This window comes from Lepidochelys olivacea (genome assembly GCF_965140295.1).
Source record: "Lepidochelys olivacea isolate rLepOli2 genome assembly, chromosome: 1".
Classification (NCBI taxonomy): Eukaryota; Metazoa; Chordata; order Testudines; family Cheloniidae; genus Lepidochelys; species Lepidochelys olivacea.
This window is the reverse complement of record NC_140411.1, coordinates 8178508-8196126: the sequence shown is the minus strand read 5'-3', so window position 1 is coordinate 8196126 and position 17619 is coordinate 8178508. Positions and strand designations below refer to the sequence as shown.

The 17619-nt window shown below is 46.6% G+C and overlaps 1 protein-coding gene across 4 annotated transcripts; it reads left to right on the top strand.

The window, feature by feature from the left end:
• Positions 1-2179: 2179 nt before the first annotated feature.
• On the top strand, positions 2180-16189 carry LOC311513449 (olfactory receptor 51G2-like). Of its 4 annotated transcripts, none has more exons than XM_084615298.1 (3): positions 2180-2478; positions 4993-5298; positions 13356-16189. In XM_084615298.1, exon 3 carries the CDS (start codon positions 13396-13398, stop codon positions 14329-14331), a length of 936 nt encoding a protein of 311 aa, XP_084471424.1. In that variant the 5' UTR covers positions 2180-2478; positions 4993-5298; positions 13356-13395; the 3' UTR covers positions 14332-16189. The 4 variants fall into 4 exon arrangements, with proteins under 4 accessions (XP_084471424.1, XP_084471422.1, XP_084471423.1 ...); XM_084615296.1 differs by lacking the exon at positions 2180-2478 and adding an exon at positions 2485-2652; XM_084615297.1 differs by lacking the exon at positions 2180-2478 and adding an exon at positions 3095-3228.
• The last annotated feature ends 1430 nt before the right edge of the window (positions 16190-17619 follow it).

Genomic DNA, 17619 nt, shown 5'->3' with positions numbered 1-17619 from the left:
ATGAACAACCATTTGATTGTGATTTTATAACAACGTTTTGGGAGAAACACAACTGGACCATTTAAAAAATGTTTCATAGAATCATAGAATATCAGGGTTGGAAGGGACCTCAGGAGGTCATCTAGTCCAGCCCCCTGCTCAAAGCAGGACCAATCCCCCGCTAAATCATCCCAGCCAGGGCTTTGTCAAGCCTGATCTTAAAAACCTCTAGGGAAGGAGATTCCACCACCTCCCTAGGTAACCCATTCCAGTGCTTCACTACCCTCCAGACTTGTTTTCAATCTCCCTCCCAAACAACACTTCCTTATCGACTTTCTCTACACCAGTCATGATTTTATAGACATCAATCATCTCTCCCCTTAGCAGTCTCTTTTCCAAGCTGAAAAGTCCCAGTCTTATTAATCTCTCCTCATATGGCAGCCGTTCCATACCCCTAATAATTTTTGTTGCTCTTTTCTGAATCTTTTCCAATTCCAATATATCTTTTTTGAGATGAGGTGACCACATCTGTACACAGTATTCAAGATGTGGGCGTACCATGGATTTACATAGAGGCAACATGATATTTTCTGTCCTATTATCTATCCCTTTCGTAGTGATTCTCAGCATTCTGTTCATTTTTTTGACCACTGCTGCACATTGAGTGGATGTTTTCAGAGAACTAGCCACAATGACTCCAGGATCTCTTTGCACCCTTTGATCACATGCACTGCAGTAGCCTCTCCCCTCTGAGAATAATGTTGTGGCGGACCTTGCTTCCCCATGACCCTGTATGTGCTGTGATGTATAAAGATGGTCTGATGGTTAGGGGGCTAGGCTGGGAAATGGGGGATTAAGGTTCTATTCCCAACTTGGCAGCTGGGGGTGGGGTGGGGTGGGGCTCAGGGAGAAGGGGTGGGGGCAGGGCCTTGGGGAGAAGGGGCGGGATGGGGGCAAGGCCTTGGGGAGAAGGGGTGGGGTGGGGGCTGGGACTTGGGGCTCAGGGTGGCGTGGGGACAGGGCCACGGGGAGAAGGGGTTACGTGGGGGAAGGGCTTCGGGGAGAAGGTTTGGGGGCAGGGGTTCAGGAAGAAGGGGCAGGGTGGGAGGAGGGCCTTGGGGAAAAGGGGTGGCATGGGGGCAGGGTCTCAGGGAAAAGGGGTGGCGTGGGAACAGGGCCTCAGGGAGAAGTGTGCCAGGCTCAGTTATAATGACATGGGCCTTTATCTTCAAAGAGTGTTTAGGCCACTAACCCCCAGTGATAAGATTTAGACCCTGGTCCTTGTGCCAATGGGCTGGCAATGTAATTTCCAGCATGGCACATGGCAGGGGGCAGGGGCAAACAGTGGTGCATAGGAGATGGATAAAGAAGGACCAAGGTTACAGCCTGCTGGTTATTTACTGAGGTCCCCACTTCAGCAAAGTGCCTTGACTTCAGTGGAATTCAAAGCACGTTAATTGTGTAGCTGTACTGGGCCCAGAGTGTGTGTGTGTGTTGGGGGGGGGGGGGGGGGGCTTGAACTGGAAAAATGCACCAGCTTCCTTGGAATATCAAGGCAGTGCAGGGAAGATACAGTCACACAGGGGTCTGTTCTCTGGTACTGTCCAATGAGAACTGGGGCTCCCATGGGCTCCACTTAAGGGGATCTAAGGAGAATGATTCATGGATTCCAAGTCCAGAAGGGACCATCGTGATCATCTAGTTTGACTCTCTATATAACACAGGCCAGAGACCAGCCCCACAATAATTCCTAGAGCAGAACTTTTAGAAAAAACAGCCAATCGTGATTCAAAAATTGTCAAGTGATGGAGAATCCACCAAGAGCCTGGATAAATCTCTTAGGGGAGTATTTATTAAAGGGGATACGCTATATCCTAGGCAAGAGAAGAGGATAGACGTTGACAAAGTGCAGTAGGGTGTTAAGGAAAAGTTAGCATATGTGCATATGTGACTCCATTTCGGTTTGGGGCCCACCATTGTCTAAAAGCAAGCACATCATGCACCAGGAGGAGTGTTCCTTAGATACTGCATTCCTGTGAACCCCCTGCCCCCTTGTTTCCAGCCTGTCTCGACTCCCAGTTTCTGTTCTTTGTCTGTTCCTAACTCCCTGCCTCCTGGCCTTGATATGAGCCTCCCATCCTGATAAGAAAGGCTACTGGTGCATTGCTTTAGGACCATGCTGTATAGTTAAAGTAATGGTTTAGCACGAGGGATGCACTTAGCAGGGATAGGTGGTAGATAAGGGAAGGGTTTGTCTATTGGCTAAGGTTTCCAATGCACGAGAGCAACATGCTTTGCTAAAAGGTGTATAATCTCTGTATAACCTGCATTCGGGGTCCCCTCCTGATTAGCAGGGGGGCACCACACTCAAGCATAATAAACTTAGTATCTTTGGGAACTCTGCAGTTGTGGACTTTGTTCGTGTGCCTCAGCCTAGACTCAAACTGTGCGTGACCTATCGGGTATAATTCGCAGCAGTTCTTGTGCGTGACCTATCAGGTATAATTCGTAACAGTTTGTGTGCGTGACCTGTGAGGTATAATTCGCAGCAGTTTGTGTGCATGACCAATTAGGTATAATTCGTAACAGTTTTGGTGACCACGAAGGGACTCTAGGCTCGCCCCAACAAGCAAGGCTACACTCCTCCTCTCGGACAGCTCCAGCCGGCACAGGGTGAGTTCATTTTTAAGAACTCCAAGGAACGGGGGTGTGAGCCGTCGCTTAGGCGATAAGGTGGCACATTTGGTGTCCTTTTGGTAGCCCATTATGGTTTCTGGGCAGAGTGTAAGTAAGGGGACCCCTTTGGCTAAAATTCTCAAAAACTGGGAAAATATTTCTGGTACCCATGGGTTAGGTTAAAAAAGAAAAAAAAGCTGTAATCTTGTTCAAGGTTAAGTGGCCAGCACTAACAACTCAAACACCTTTCAAATGGCCACCAAATGGTTCCTTTGCTGGGAAAAAATTAACAGCACTTAGAAAAAGGCTGGAGAACAAAGCTCCAGCCCAGATATATTATTGGTATGTATGGGACAACTGGGCTTATGCACGTGCAAAAGGACGTCCTCTTTCCTCCTCCTTTTCTTATTCATCTCAGGGGTCTCCAGCCCTGTTGTGTGCTATGCCTGCTTCTGCTCCTCCTCCGGCTTACCCTCGGCTTTCTGACCTATGCCCGTCACCTCCTTGCTTGCCAATTGGCCATGCGTTCTGACAAGGTGACAAGCCTCACGGGGGAGAACTCGGGTAGCCCTTGTAAGTAAAAATATTTAAAAAAAGAGACCAGAAGTTCTGGGGGGCTAGTTAAAAAGCCCATCCTCCTTGTTAAATTGGTAGTGGGACAAGGCTGGTGCTCATGAAAGGAACAGTTCAAAAAGAAAAACAAAATCGGGCCCAAGCGGGCAGGCAACAAATAAAAAAATTAAAAAACAGGTTGGAAACTTGAAGGTCATAGTGAAAAAAAAAAGAAATAAATAATTACAAAAATAAAAAACGTAAATCCCAAAATAATACTTAAAATGGTAACATCTAAGTTAATTGGGTGTCGTTTTGGTAGATAAGCAAGTAATTTAAAAAAGGAAAGTAAAAAGTTAACTCTGTAGTTGCTAAAAAAAATTAAGCAGTTAAACTTTGTAAAATACTAAAAAAAAAAAAAAGAATTATTGGTTTCTTTGCAGCCATTTTGGGGAAAATGGGCTCTTTTCCAAAGGAATGCAATTATACAGTGTATAATTAATTATACTTAATTAATATCTTATTAGGCTCCAAGGGGCTACAATAGGTGGTGTCTTCCTTTTCAGGTCGCTGTGTGTTTAACAGCAAAAGTTAAAAGTAAAAGGCAATCAAAAGTCTGGTAAAGTTTATTTTGCCCTTTTTAAAGTAAAAATCTTTAAGCTGTGGATCCAAAAGCAAGCCAGAAAACATTTGTTTTAATGTAAATTACCTAACTAATAAGGTAGAAGCCACTAAAACCTTGGCTGCCTATAAAACAAATACAAAAAATATGGGTAATTCCTCTGTTTTGCCTGCAATTAACAAGGGTATTTGTATAAAAAAATATTTTAAGCAATGACTGACTGCCCAGAAGGGGTAAATCTGTGTTCATTTTGTCTTTCAAAAAATCAAAAAAAACTGATGCCAGCTGAAAAGCAATTCAACATCTCATGAATTTACTGGCACAATAGGAATTCTGTTCTGTGTTCTATGTCCTGTCTTGTGATGTTTGTCTTGTGGCCAAAATTGCTGTGTTTAATTTTTCATAGAACAGTTTAGTTTAAAACTAAATAGAAGGGTTAAATCAAAATGCAGATACTTGTTTTATTCAACTTGAAATACAAAGTGTTTAAATAATATAAAAAAATGTAATATACCAAAGTTTAATACATTTGCTTAAGTAAGAAAAAAAAATTAATTGGCCAGATCTTTTAATTAAAAAAAATGTTGTTAAAATTTGCACAGCAACAATCTTTAAAAGCAAGTACATGAAAGGTTAACCCACTCCCCATATTATACATGGGATCCTTCTGGCTACCTCACATTTCTAGCCAGAGGGCTGGGGAGGGAGGAAAGCTATTGGACACCAGAGGTTGTACCAAGTGGACTCCTCAAAAGTGGGTGTGCTTGTCCTGGCTTGTTGCTCCAAAGCTCTGTAATAAAGTCATTTTCCTAAAAGGGTGTATGTAGCATACATTAAACAATAAAACTAAAGTGCTGTATAATGGGCAATGTACATGTGTTCATTTTTAAACAAAGATGTATAAGTAAAAAATAAAAGTTTCCTTTGTAGGTTAATAAAAGCCAAAAAGAAAAAAAAAATAAAACAAAGGACAAGCTAATTCAACGCTGTAGCTGGCAGGCTCGGTCCAAAGATAAGACTCTGGCCTGCCCAAGGACACTACTCACAGCTAGAATTTGGCTAACAGCCAAAAAAGAGGGGGGCTTAAATGTGCCCAAGCAGCTGTGAGATCTGTAAAACACTGCCAAACATTAATAAAATGTGCGAGGTCTCTGTATTTACAGGTGAAAGAAGTCCTGCTCCAAGGATCCTAAGCAAACCTGCCATTTGTTAAAACCAGGTAACTGGGTCTAAATAAAGGTCCATCAACAAAAGACTACTCTGGCCCCATGCTGGAAAGGCCCTTATTAAGTCCTGCTAACTACCAACACTGCTGTGAAGTGCCAAGGACTGACTGCCTGGACCCATACTTCTTACTGCAAAAAGACCCCTCCAACTCGAGATGACTTCACTTCGACTACAGATCAGCCTGTCCCTCCTTCTGGTTTTTTTTTTCTTTCCTCCTTTTGGACAACAGGGAAAAGGACAAGGTAAAGTGCTAGTAACCTCTCCCTTGTCCACTAACAGAGCTAACCTGCATTCAGTATTTGCTAAAGAAACCAAAGCACTATAGGGTGACGTGCTAGTAACCTCTCCCCTGTATAATGCAAAACCATGACTGTTCCAAGAGAGAAGAAGGAACGCCTGCTCTGCTGAAACCACCAAGATCCAAGAATTCCTAACTGCAAAAGACACTAAAAATTGGCCTTGGTGGCAAAGACGGAGCATTGTACATTGGCAGGGAGGAAGTTGCGGGATGTATTCTTGGGAATGTGAAGTGAAGTGGTGGGGTGGGTTTATTCCAGGGGCTGAAATCTGTGCTTGTGGGCAAGTATAAATACCAAAAACGCCTTACAGCCATGAACATTACTCCCACCATCTGCCACCACTCCTTTGGTTTGGGGATATTGATATAGCAGGCATCACAGAAATGTGATGGAACGATGATAATGAATGGGACAGGGTAATACCAGGGCACAAAATGAAGACTAGAAATGACAGAGTAGGTTGTGCTGGTAGGGGAGTGGCACTATGTGTGAAAGAAAGAGAATGTCAAATATAGGAAAAATCTTAAATGAATCAAACTGAACCATAGAATATGGATAGAAATTCCATGCTTGGATAAGAGTATAGCAATAGGAATATATTACTGACCAGGATGGTGGCAGTGACTGTGAAATGCTCAGGGACATTAGAGAGGTTACAATAACAAAAAATCCCAATAATAATAGGGGATTTCAACTATCCCTGTATTGATTAGGTACATGTCATAGAATCGCAGAATCATAGAATATCAGGGTTGGAAGGGACCTCAGGAGGTCATCTAGTCCAACCCCCTGCTCAAAGCAGGACCAATCCCCAATTAAATCATCCCAGCCTGACCTTAAAAACTTCTAAGGAAGGAGATTCTACCACCTCCCTAGGTAATGCATTCCAGTGTTTCACCACCCTCCTAGTGAAAAAGTTTTTCCTAATATCCAACCTAAACCTCCCCCACTGCAACTTGAGACCATTACTCCTTGTCCTGTCCTCTTCTACCACTGAGAATAGTCTAGAACCATCCTCTCCAGAACCACCTCTCAGGTAATTGAAAGCAGCTATCAAATCCCCCCTCATTCTTCTCTTCTGCAGACTAAACAATCCCAGTTCCCTCAGCCTCTCCTCATAAGTCATGTGTTCCAGAGTCCTAATAATTTTTGTTGCCCTTCGCTGGACTCTCTCCAATTTATCCACATCCTTCTTGTAGTGTGGAGCCCAAAACTGGACACAGTACTCCAGATGCGACCTCACCAATGCCGAATAGAGGGGGACGATCACGTCCCTCGATCTGCTCGCTATGCCCCTTGTCACCTCAGGACGGGATGCAGAGAGAAAATTCTAGGTACCACTAATGACTGCTTCCTGGAGCAGCTAGACTTGGAACCCACAAGGAGAGAGGAAATTCTTGATTTAGTCCTAAGTGGAGCACAGGGTCTGGTCCAAGAGGTGAATATATCTGCAGCACTTGGTAATAGTGACTATAATGTAATTCAATTTAACATCCTTGTAGGGAGGGAAATATCAACAAAGCTCACCAGGGTAACATTTAACTTCTGAAAGGGGAACTACGTAAGAATGAGGTAGTTAGTTAACGGACATTAAAAGGAAGAGTAACAAGAGTAAAGTGCCTGCAAGCAGCATGGAAATAATTTAAAAACATCATAATAGAAGCTCAAACTAAATAACCACCACCACAGAAGAAACCCCAGGAAGATGTCCAAAAAACACCATTGTGGCTAAACAAGAGAGTACAAGAGGTGATTAGAGGCAAAAAGACATCTTTTAAAAATTGGAAGTCAAATCGTCCTGAGGAAAATAGAGAGGTGCATAACCTCTGGCAGGTCAAGTGTAAGAGTAGAATTAGGCACGCCAAAAAAAGAATTTGAAGAACCACTTGAAAAAGACACAAAAACTGTCAGCAATTTTTTTTCAAAGTACGCCAGAAGCAGGAAGCCGGCCAAAGAGTGAGTGGGTCCCCTGGACGCTCGAGGTGCTGAAGGAGCAGACAAGGAAGATGAAGCTATTGCAGGGAGGATAAATGCATCAGTTTTCACTGCAGAGGATATGAGGGAGATTCTCGCACCTGATTCTTTTTAGGTGACAGATCTGAGGAACTGTCCCACAGTATCGTTAGAGGAGGTTTTTGGAACAAATTAAACCATAATAATTCACCAGGACCAGATGGGATTCACCTAAGAGTTCTGAAGGAACGCAAATATTCAATTGAAAAATATTAATCATGGTATGTAACATATCACTTAAATCAACCTCTGTGCCAGGTGGCTGGTAGAGAGCTAATGTAATGCTGATTTTTTAAAAAGGCTCCAGAAGTGATCTTGGTACATGTAGGAAAGGGGGATCCAGTGGATACAGTGTACTTGGACTTTCAGAAAGTCTCTGACAAGGTCCCTCACCAAAGGCTCTTAAGCAAAGTAAATTGTCATGAGTTAAGAGGAAAGGTCCTCTCATGGATCAGTAACTGGTTAAAATAGGAAACCAAGGGCAGAAATAAATGGTCATTTTTAAGAATGGAGAGGAGTAACTAGTGGTGTCCCACATGGATCTGTACTGGGACCCATGCTGTTCAACATAGTCATAAGTGATCTGGAAAAAGGGGTAAACAGTGAGGTGGGAAAATTTCCAGTCGAGACAAAATTACTCAAGATAGTTAAATCCCAAACAGATTACAAAGAGATCTCACAAAACTGGGTGAGTGGGCAACAAAATGGCAGATGAAAGTCAGTGTTGACAAATGGAATGTAACGCACGTGGGAAAACTTCATCCCAGCTACACGTACAAAATGATGGGGTGTAAATGAGCTGTTACCACTCGAGAAAGAGATCTTGGAGTCATTACCCATAGTTCTTTGAAAACATCCACTCAATGTGCAGCAGCAGTCAAAAACCAAAACCAAAACCAAATCAAACTAACAGAATGTGAAGAACGGTTAGGAAAGGGGTAGAAAATAAGACATAAAATATCATGTTGCCTCCATATAAATCCACGGTATGCCCAAACCTTGAATACTGCTCGCTGTTCTGGTTGCCCCATCTCCCTATACTGGAGTTGGAAAAGGTACTGATGGATGGGCTGCTGCAGACAAGCCATTTCCAGGGGCTCCCTCTGTTACAGAGCTGGGGTAGCCACCCTAGCAGAAGTCCAGGGGGGTGCTGAGTGTGGGAGAGGCTGTTGGAGGGCGAGTGCTGCCACCTAGGGGTGTGGTCCTGTAGCACGTGGGACAGAGGTGCATTATTTGAGCTAGAGCTGGACTGGAAATCAGAGAGGTTTTTTCCCCCATGAAAAATTTTGACTCAGACAAAAATGTTTCCTTTTCACCCATTCAACAGATCATTTTTCTCTGAAAGCTCAGTTATGACTATACTGCCCAGCGGCAGCTGCCTGGATCCCCAAGAGAAACTGGAGGCTTTTCATCTGGCTTCGTCCTCGTCACATAAATGAAGTTTGGAGTGACGGAGTCTATGGCTTCACTCTGGGTATGGAAAGGTCAAAAGGTCCTGCCCAGTCCCCTGTACTCGTGGCAGGACTAAGTATTATATAGACCATTCCTGACCAGTGTTTGTCTGACCTGTTCTTAAAAATCTCCAATTATAGAGATTTCATAACATACCTGGGCAATTTCTTCCAGTGCTTAACCACCCTGACAGGTGAGAAGTTTTTCTCCTACTGGAATGATCCAAGGGTTAAAGCTGGTGCACACTAAGCCAAACAGCTGAGGTTCCCTGATGGCCAAGTGGCCCCCAAGGGAATGTGCCGGCACGCTTCATAAAGACACCTGCCTCCCTGTCTGAACAGATACTGCCTGCTGCCCATGCAACCGCTCCGATGGCTCCTTGTCCTCTAGGATGAACACCTCTGGTGGCTCCTCTTCTAGCAGGAATTGGGTATGTTGGCAGGTTTCACTATATTTAAAATGTGAAGTGAAGGGTAAAGGCTGGAAGCTGTTTCCATTGGCAGATGTTCTGTGCAGCAGCAGAGGACTCAGCGGGGCGGTCAGAGTGACTCACTGACAGGGGCTGGAGGGCAGACAGCACTTGGTAGCTTGGGAACCCCTCCCCGACATGTGCCCAGGTTCCTCGGTGGGTCATTCAAGCTACACAGAAAGCAGAGTGTTAAAACCCTCATGGCCTGAGTCAGGATTTCTCTAGGGGTCTCGTGTGCTCTGGGCCCGATCCCGCCAGGGGCTGAGTGACAGGAGACCCCATGGAATATCAATAGCTAGTTCCCAAATGGCCTCAGGTTTATTTACTCCTGGAAATTTAATCAGCAAATGTATTTTCAAAGCTTTTATTCTCTGGCTCGATTGTGAAGGCGGGAATTCAGAGCTGTGTTGCTCTGTGGTAACAGATCTAATAGGGCATATTTCTGTTTCCTGACTGGCTGAGGGCTACAGCAATTCTTCCCTCTAGATACCCCTCTGAGTTACAGGGCTACCTACATCTCTACCCTCTCTCAGGTCTCTGAGTCCACATGTCAGGCCTCATACCCTGCCCTCTCATGGGGTGGAATCCCATGGTTCTCCCCCCCTCAGACTCGGCCCTGGACTACAGCTCACTGCAGGTCGACTGTGCTTGCCGAGCAGGTCCCAGTGGGCTCGGCACCTGCGGTTCTTCCCTCTGGGAGTCTGTGACTAGTGGTGGGGCGAGTGACCAGCCAGCCTTCGAGAACCAAAATACTGTTTAATCTCAGCAGTAGGGAGAACAAGGGAGTTTTCAAACAATAGTCTGTTCTCTTCTCTGTCCCCAAGCCCTCCCGCTCTGACGGGGACTCAGGCAGGCTGAGGGCCTTCAGACTTCTCCAGCGCTGTCTGCGCCTGTCAGTCTGAAAAGCTTCTCAGTAACAGTTGCCCCACCTCTGGACAGACTCCCAGTGATGGCAAAATAAGCTGTGTAATGTGGCTGAGGCCCAGAACTAGGCTCTTCCCAGCTTGTAGCTTCTGTGGGGTCTCTCAACCTCCTTGAAGTGCTGACTGAGAGATGGCTTTTCTTGAGCTGTTGCTCCCCGTCCAGCTTATTTTCCAGCAGCCTGCTATGAAACTAAGGTGAGCCAGAGTGGTTTCACCCACTACAACCATAACATCAACACCCCAATAGTTAACCGAATATAGCTCTATAGCAAACATCCCCAGACCTGGGTTTAAATACACATTCATTGTGGCAGCTTAGCCCCATGTCTGTCACTATGCCGTTCCCGGGTGCTACAGATTTTACAAATACAGGACATAGGCTGTCAGAGAGCAGTAGACTATTTCACGTGGGAAATGAAGTTTCACATACACCTGGCTTTGAAATCTACTTCCTGCAAACCCTCTTTGTGGCTGAATAACAAGTGCTGGGGTTACTATGTACTATGTACTAGACCACTGGTTTTCAGTCTGTGATTTGTGGGCCACTGAGGGTCTGAAGACAATGTCTAAGATTTCCAAAGGTATTCACATTTGAAATTTGAAATTTGAAATTTGTTAGGGCTCCACAAATGAAAAACGCTGAAAAATAGAGAGTGAGAGCCCAGGGCATGAATATTTTCCATACTGATCCCAATGCCTGTTACCACTCCGGATACAGGCTACAAACTGACAGAACAGAACCTGAGGAGAACCAGTCAGCTATTAACCGAGGGACAGGGGAGCTACTAGACTTTTGTTTGCTGGCAAACGATTGAATGAGGGCTGAGACGCTGCAATTTGTTCAGGGTCTGAAGAAATCCAGATGACAGACACTACATTTTAAGTCTCACTCCAACCTGAGAAATCATCTCTGAAGGAAGATCAAAGGGGAAAGAACGGGTTTATGTGTGAGCGACACCATAGATGTGTAAATGTTATAACTTTTGCTGTAGAAAGTATTTTAGAAGTACTCCAAATACTGTGTGCAATGGGTTTGTGCTATTAACTGTTTGTTCAGTGAACAGTTGGACGATACTGTCTCCTGATAACTGACCAGAAGCTTTTTCTCACACTTACATTCAGGCACAAAATACCTCTGCAATACACATGCTTGACTTTCCAAAAAGTCCTGAGAGACCAGAACTGCTCATCAGTGTTTCAGCAAAGCATAGAGCTGAGATGCAGAAAAGGGAAGCGTAATAGCGCTTGTATGTAATTTACACCCGTCACCTGTTACACGAGCATGGCTGAAATCATCAACAGACCCTTGCATGGGGAGAGGCTGCAGGTCCTGTGAGGATAAAGAGAAGCCTATAGGATGAACAAACTCTCTGGAGTCAGTCAACATTGGCCAGGCAAAGAACTTCAGCTTCTCTCTTGGAGGGATTCTTGGGGGTCCGAGAGCATCACTGGGAGAATTTGGAAAGGGAAAGTTAATAGAGCCCGGTTCTGATCGAATTTACACATGTAAATCTGGAGTGAAACCATTGAAGTCAATACTACTGAATTCAGAATCTGGTCCTAAGAATTTATCCCATGTGCTACAAAGAGGCAGTGGCATAATTTGGACTCTCAGGAGTGGAGAAGATAAAGAATATATATAATGAACCACTCCATGTTTATAAATTGCTTGAATGCAGGACAGATGTAGCCTGATCTAAAGATTATGAATAAAATTCTCAGTTATCACTTTGAGGGTTGACAGGTTCTGGTCCCAAGATCAGGCCCGGTCAGATTCTTATGAAAGTGATCATAGGGTTGGGAACCCTGATGTGCCCAGGTGCAACACTCACACTATAGGAACTTTTTATATTTACAAATAAATAATCTATTAATACATTTAGCAAAGTCACAGACACAGTAAGGTAGATAGAGATAACACAGAATGCACATCTGAATATCCATATTGACACCATCCCTTGCTGAACAACCTGAAATGTTAGCCATTATCTTCCTCATCACTGTCACCATTCTCATCTTCACCAGTGGCCATCATTCTGGCCCCTCCCAAGGTCAACATCTCTCCCCTGCTGCCCTGAGATGCCACTTTTATAATATGTTGCGCTTACATTAGCATGTTGAATGCATATTTAATAGGGGTTTCTCCCCTGTTCCTTATACATATATCCTTCCCTTACCAATGTTAAGGTGTCCTTCTTCTATAGGTTAGTGTATTTATGATTTCACCCCATTATCATATACCTCAATTCATTGTCATGGCACTTTTGCGGTCAGATGTTCCATCCAAAACTTTCCAGAAGCTGGTGTCTGTTCATGTTCTATGGTTGGCTGATAGCGTTATGGATAAAATTCCCCTCCCTACACTTTACTTCCAGTTCCCCATAACTTGTGGGTTACCTAAGTTTATTTATGCCAAAGTTCATAGGCGTCAGGCCTCATGCTAACTGCTGAAGACAATGTCTTACAGGATACGAGCCTGTAGGGTCCATTACAGTTGAATATAATAAAGCAAAATATAATGAAAAGCAGTGTATGTAATAGAGATAAGCTGGTCCACTGGGCTACACAGATAAGTTTTCACCAGGCATTTGCTATGGCATGATACAATGGGCCACACTCAGGAGTGGAGGGCCAGAAAGGGTGTTTGTGGGAAGGTCACGATACAATGCTCAAGTATGCTGCGGAACCCACAGCCACAAGATATCAATGGAACCAAGAGTTTAGCAGGATTCAAAGAGGGACGGGATGTTTATATGGGTATCCAGAAAATACAATTATAGGAATGAGGATTGTTTTAAAAAAGTCTGGAAGGGCTCTAAACCTTCCTGATTTACACCACAAAATATGTCTAACTAGTGGGTGACAGGGGGAAAGTTTCCCTGGGAGCAGGTTATCTCATAGCTGCCTACTACAAGGCTTCTTCCACCTTCCTCTGCAGCATCTCATGGTGGCCACTGAATATTGGCTAGATGGACTATAGGTCTAATCCAGCCTGGCAGCGCCTATCTTCCTAGCAGTGGTGTAAATCCAAGACTATGTCTTTGCTGATCTTCCTTGAGCTCTTTTAAATCTCTAGACTTGCACTCAGAGCAGAATGATGTCTCATTAAATATCATCTAGTCTCCTGTTCTTTTTCCTTTTAGGAAGGAAAGTTCAAAACTCCTCGGACCTGTCCAGTACATTATGTCAGCTGTCAATGACACCAACTTCAACTCTGCAGTGTTACTTTTCACTGGGATACCTGGGCAGGAAGACGTCCATTTCTGGATTTCCATCCCCTTCTGCTTAATATATGTTATTTCAATATTAGGAAATTCAGTCATTCTGTTCATTATAAAAACAGATCCAACCCTCCATGAGCCCATGTACATTCTCCTTTCCATGTTGGCTGTCACAGACCTTGGTTTATCGATATCCACCATACCGTCAACACTGGCCGTATTCTTGTTTAACTCTAGGGAGATCAGCCTTGATGCCTGTTTTGCCCAGCTGTTCTTCATCCACTCGTTTTCGTTCACTGAATCCTCCATACTCCTACTGATGGCCTTTGACCGCTTCGTTGCAATCCATAACCCGCTGAGATATGCTTCCATCTTAACCCCATCAAGAATAGCCAAGATGGGGCTAGTGTTTGTGCTAAGAGGGGTGGCCGTAATATTCCCACTCCCCTTTCTCCTGAAACGCTACCGATACTGTCGAATCAGTGTCCTCTCCCATTGCTACTGCATAAACCAGGAGGTCATGAAGGCCGCTTGCTCAGAGATCAGTGTCAGCAGCATCTATGGCTTGTTTGTTACAGTCTCCACGGTAGGGCTGGACTCGCTGCTCATCTTCCTCTCTTATGTGATGATCCTCAAAACAGTGCTGAGCATTGCATCCCACGTGGAGCGCCTCAGGGCCCTGAGCACCTGCGTCTCCCACCTCTGCGCCGTCCTTCTCTTCTACGTGCCAGTGCTCGGCTTGTCTGTGATACACAGATTCGCAAAGAACTCTTCTCCCTTGCTTCCAATTCTCATTGGCTATGTCTACCTAGTAGTCCCACCCCTGATGAACCCAATTGTGTACAGCGTGAAAAGCAAACACCTTCGTGCGAGGATAATCAGGGTGTTTGTCAAGTGAAGGGTCAGTTCATCACCAGGCTCCAGCACTGGTGACATGGGAGACAAAAAACAAAGGCCACCTATTCCATCCTGGACACTTGCATCTGGGAGGACAAGAGCTACTGATCTCCACTCTATAGGGAAAGGTTCAGATGGGATCTAAGGTCTGGAGCAATGGGAGAGCGGCTGGTGAGGGAGGACAGGACACTGGGGGAAGGAGACCAAGGCAGGCAGCAGCATTTGCAAAGTGACTGCGCTCATCAATAGCCAGGGGACTAGTGGGATATTGGCCCATAAAGAGCCATATCGGTGCCTGTTCCAACCTCAGAATTCCTGTTGATACAGTCAATAAAGAGAAGGGACGTAGATGTTGTTTCCCATTACTCCTGGCCTGTCACTCTCCCGTCTCTGGTTAAACATCCAGGGGCCATGAGAAAAGCTGAGCTCTGGGAGCTGTGTGATCCATGATTCCTGCACCAGCTGTGGACAGGGGCTATTCAAGGGGCACGGACACCCACCCTTCCCCCACGCCCTCAGCCAGGTGTTTGTGACTGAGTCATGTCAGAGGCCATGCCAGGAAAGGCCGCTCAGGCAGCCCACCCCCACCACCCCTGTTGATGGCTCTGCACACCACACGCTTGCTGAGTCCACTCCCTATCGAGGCAGGGCAGAGCTGCATGTGTGAGTGAGGGTTTGACAAACAGGAGTCCTGGCAAGAGACTCAGGCCCAGGTTCCCTCCTCATCTGCTCCATTTGTGCTGCCCCAGCAATGCAAAGGGGTGGAAATGGGCCTCAGCTTCCACACAGAGGCATGGCTAACTCCTATCCCAGCCCAGCCCATTCAGTGTAGGGTGACCTCCCCTGAATTGCTACCCCCTTCTCCTCCTCTTAGGTTTGCCAGGGGTCCGGTTTTCGAGCAGAATGCCTGGTGAAAAAGGGACCCTGGTGGCTCTAGTCAGCACTACTGACCAGGCCATTAAAAGTCCAGTTGGCAGCACAGTGGTGCTACGGCAGGCTCCCTGCCTGCTTGGTGCCATGTGGCTCCCAGCAGCCGTGGCATGTCCTTCCTCCAGCTCCTAGGCATAGGGGCATCCAGGAGGCTCTGTGCACTGCTCCTGCCCCAAGCACCAGCTCTGCAGCTCCCATTTTCCAGGAACCATGGCCAATGGGAGTCGCGGGGGTGGAGTCTGCAGACAGGGCAGCATGCAGAGCCACCTGGCCGCACCTCCCATAGGAGCCAGAGGGGGGACATGCTGCTGCTTCCAGGAGCTGCTTGAGGTAAGTGCCGCCTGGAGCCTGAATTCCTGACTCCTCCCACACCCCAACCTCCTGCCTCAGCCCAGAACCCCCTGCCATACTCCGAACCCATTGGCTCCACCCCCAGGCCTACAGGCCACCCTGCACCCTGAACCCCTCATCTCTGGCCCCACCCCAGCCAGAGCCCTGACCTGATACAACATCCCAACACACTGCCTCAGTGTGACAAAGTGGGACTGTTCTTAATGTTTCCTCTGAATACTGTAGGGGTGCCTCAGTTTCCCCAATACATTTCTTAAGTCTCTAGGTGGTGGGTTAAGGGGGTGGGATTGTTGCAGAGCAAAGGGCCAGAGATGAGGATAAATGGCCGACACTCTGTCTCCTGGCAACTGCTGGCCTGGGCCCTTCCCCCCTGCAAGGTGAGAGCTAAAGGATTGGAGACCAAAGGAATGAGGTGACCTCCTGGCCCAGGAAAGGAACAAAGCCAAGAGGAGGAGGGGCTGAAGGGTAGGTCAGTTTGGGCTGGCTGGGGACGAGGCGTGAAGTGCAGACGTGGTTGTCTGGCTCATTGCCCCCCCAAAATGGACCCAGCTGTGGGGTCCTGTTCTCTTTACTTACAAGCTCTGTTTTAGACTGTATTCCTATCATCTAATAAACCTCTGTTTTACTGGCTGGCTGAGAGTCACGTTTGACTGCGGAGTTGGGGGGCAGAACCCTCTGGCTTCCCCAGGACCCCGCCTCAGCGGACTCGCTGGGGGAAGCACACGGAGGGGCAGAGGATGCTGAATGCTCCGAGGTCAGACCCAGGAAGGTGGAAGTTGTGTGAGCTGTGTGTCCTGCAGACAGTCTGCTCCCAGAGAGAAGACTTCACCCGAGTCCTGCCTGGCTCCGTAGGGAGCAGTTCCAGAGCATAGCCCGGGACTCCGTGACACTCAGCCCTGAGCCCCCTCCTGCATATTGAAATATTCATTTCTTGCCCCACCCCAGAGCCTGCACCCAAAGCAGAAGCTCTAACCCACTCCCTCATTCCAACCCCCTGCCCCAGGCAGGTGAAAATGAGTGAGTGAGTGAGGGTGGGAAGAGTGAGCGACAGAGCAAGGGGGGGATGGAGCAAGTGGGGGGCAGGGCCTTGGAGAAGGGGTGAGGCAGGGATGGGGCCTCAGAGGAGAGGCCGGGCAGAGGGTGGGACAAGGGTGTGTGGTTTTCTGTGAGTAGAAAACTGGCAACCCTACCTCCTCTTCCCCCAAGGCCCTGCCTCGGCCAGGCTGGGACTCAAAGTTGAGCCATGGTAAGAGCCATCCAGGGAGCCAGAGACACTGTGAGGAGCCCCAGACCCTCCACCTGCCCTGGGTGGGGGGCCCAAAAGCAGCCCCCAGCCTGTGTCACCACCCCTCAGGACGTAGGGAAGGTGGAGAGTCTCTTCCACTGATTTCTTCTGTGACCTCGGGCAACGCACTTAGTCCCTCCGTGCCTCAGCAACATGTGTTTTAATATGGCTCAATGTAGAGGTTTACATCTAGGAAGAAGGGACACAGGCCATCCTTACCGAATGCGGGACCCAATCCTGGGATGCAGTGACTCTGAAAAAGACTTGGGGGTCATAATCAGCTGAACACGAGCTCACAGTGTGGTGCTATAGATGAAAAGGCGAGTGCCACCCGGGATGAACAAAGACGGGAATCTCGAGTAGGGGCAGAGGGATTGTTTTACCTCTGTGTTGGGCCCTGGTGTGAGCACTGCTGGGATCCTGTGTCCCGTTCTGGTGTCTACAGTTCAAGAAGGAGGGTGATATATTAGAGAGGGGTCCAGAGAGATCAGAGAATGATGAAAGGATTAGAAAACCTGCCTCCTAATGAGAGACTCACGAAGCTCAATCTATTTAGTTTAACAAAGAGAAGGGGAAGGGGTGACTTGATCACGGTCTGTAAGCAGCTGCATGTGGCTCTTCAGTCTATCAGAGAAAGTTGTAACAGGATCCAATGGATGGAAGCTGAAGCTAGACAAATTCAAACTGTAACTAAGGGGTAATTTTTTAAACAATGAGGGTAAT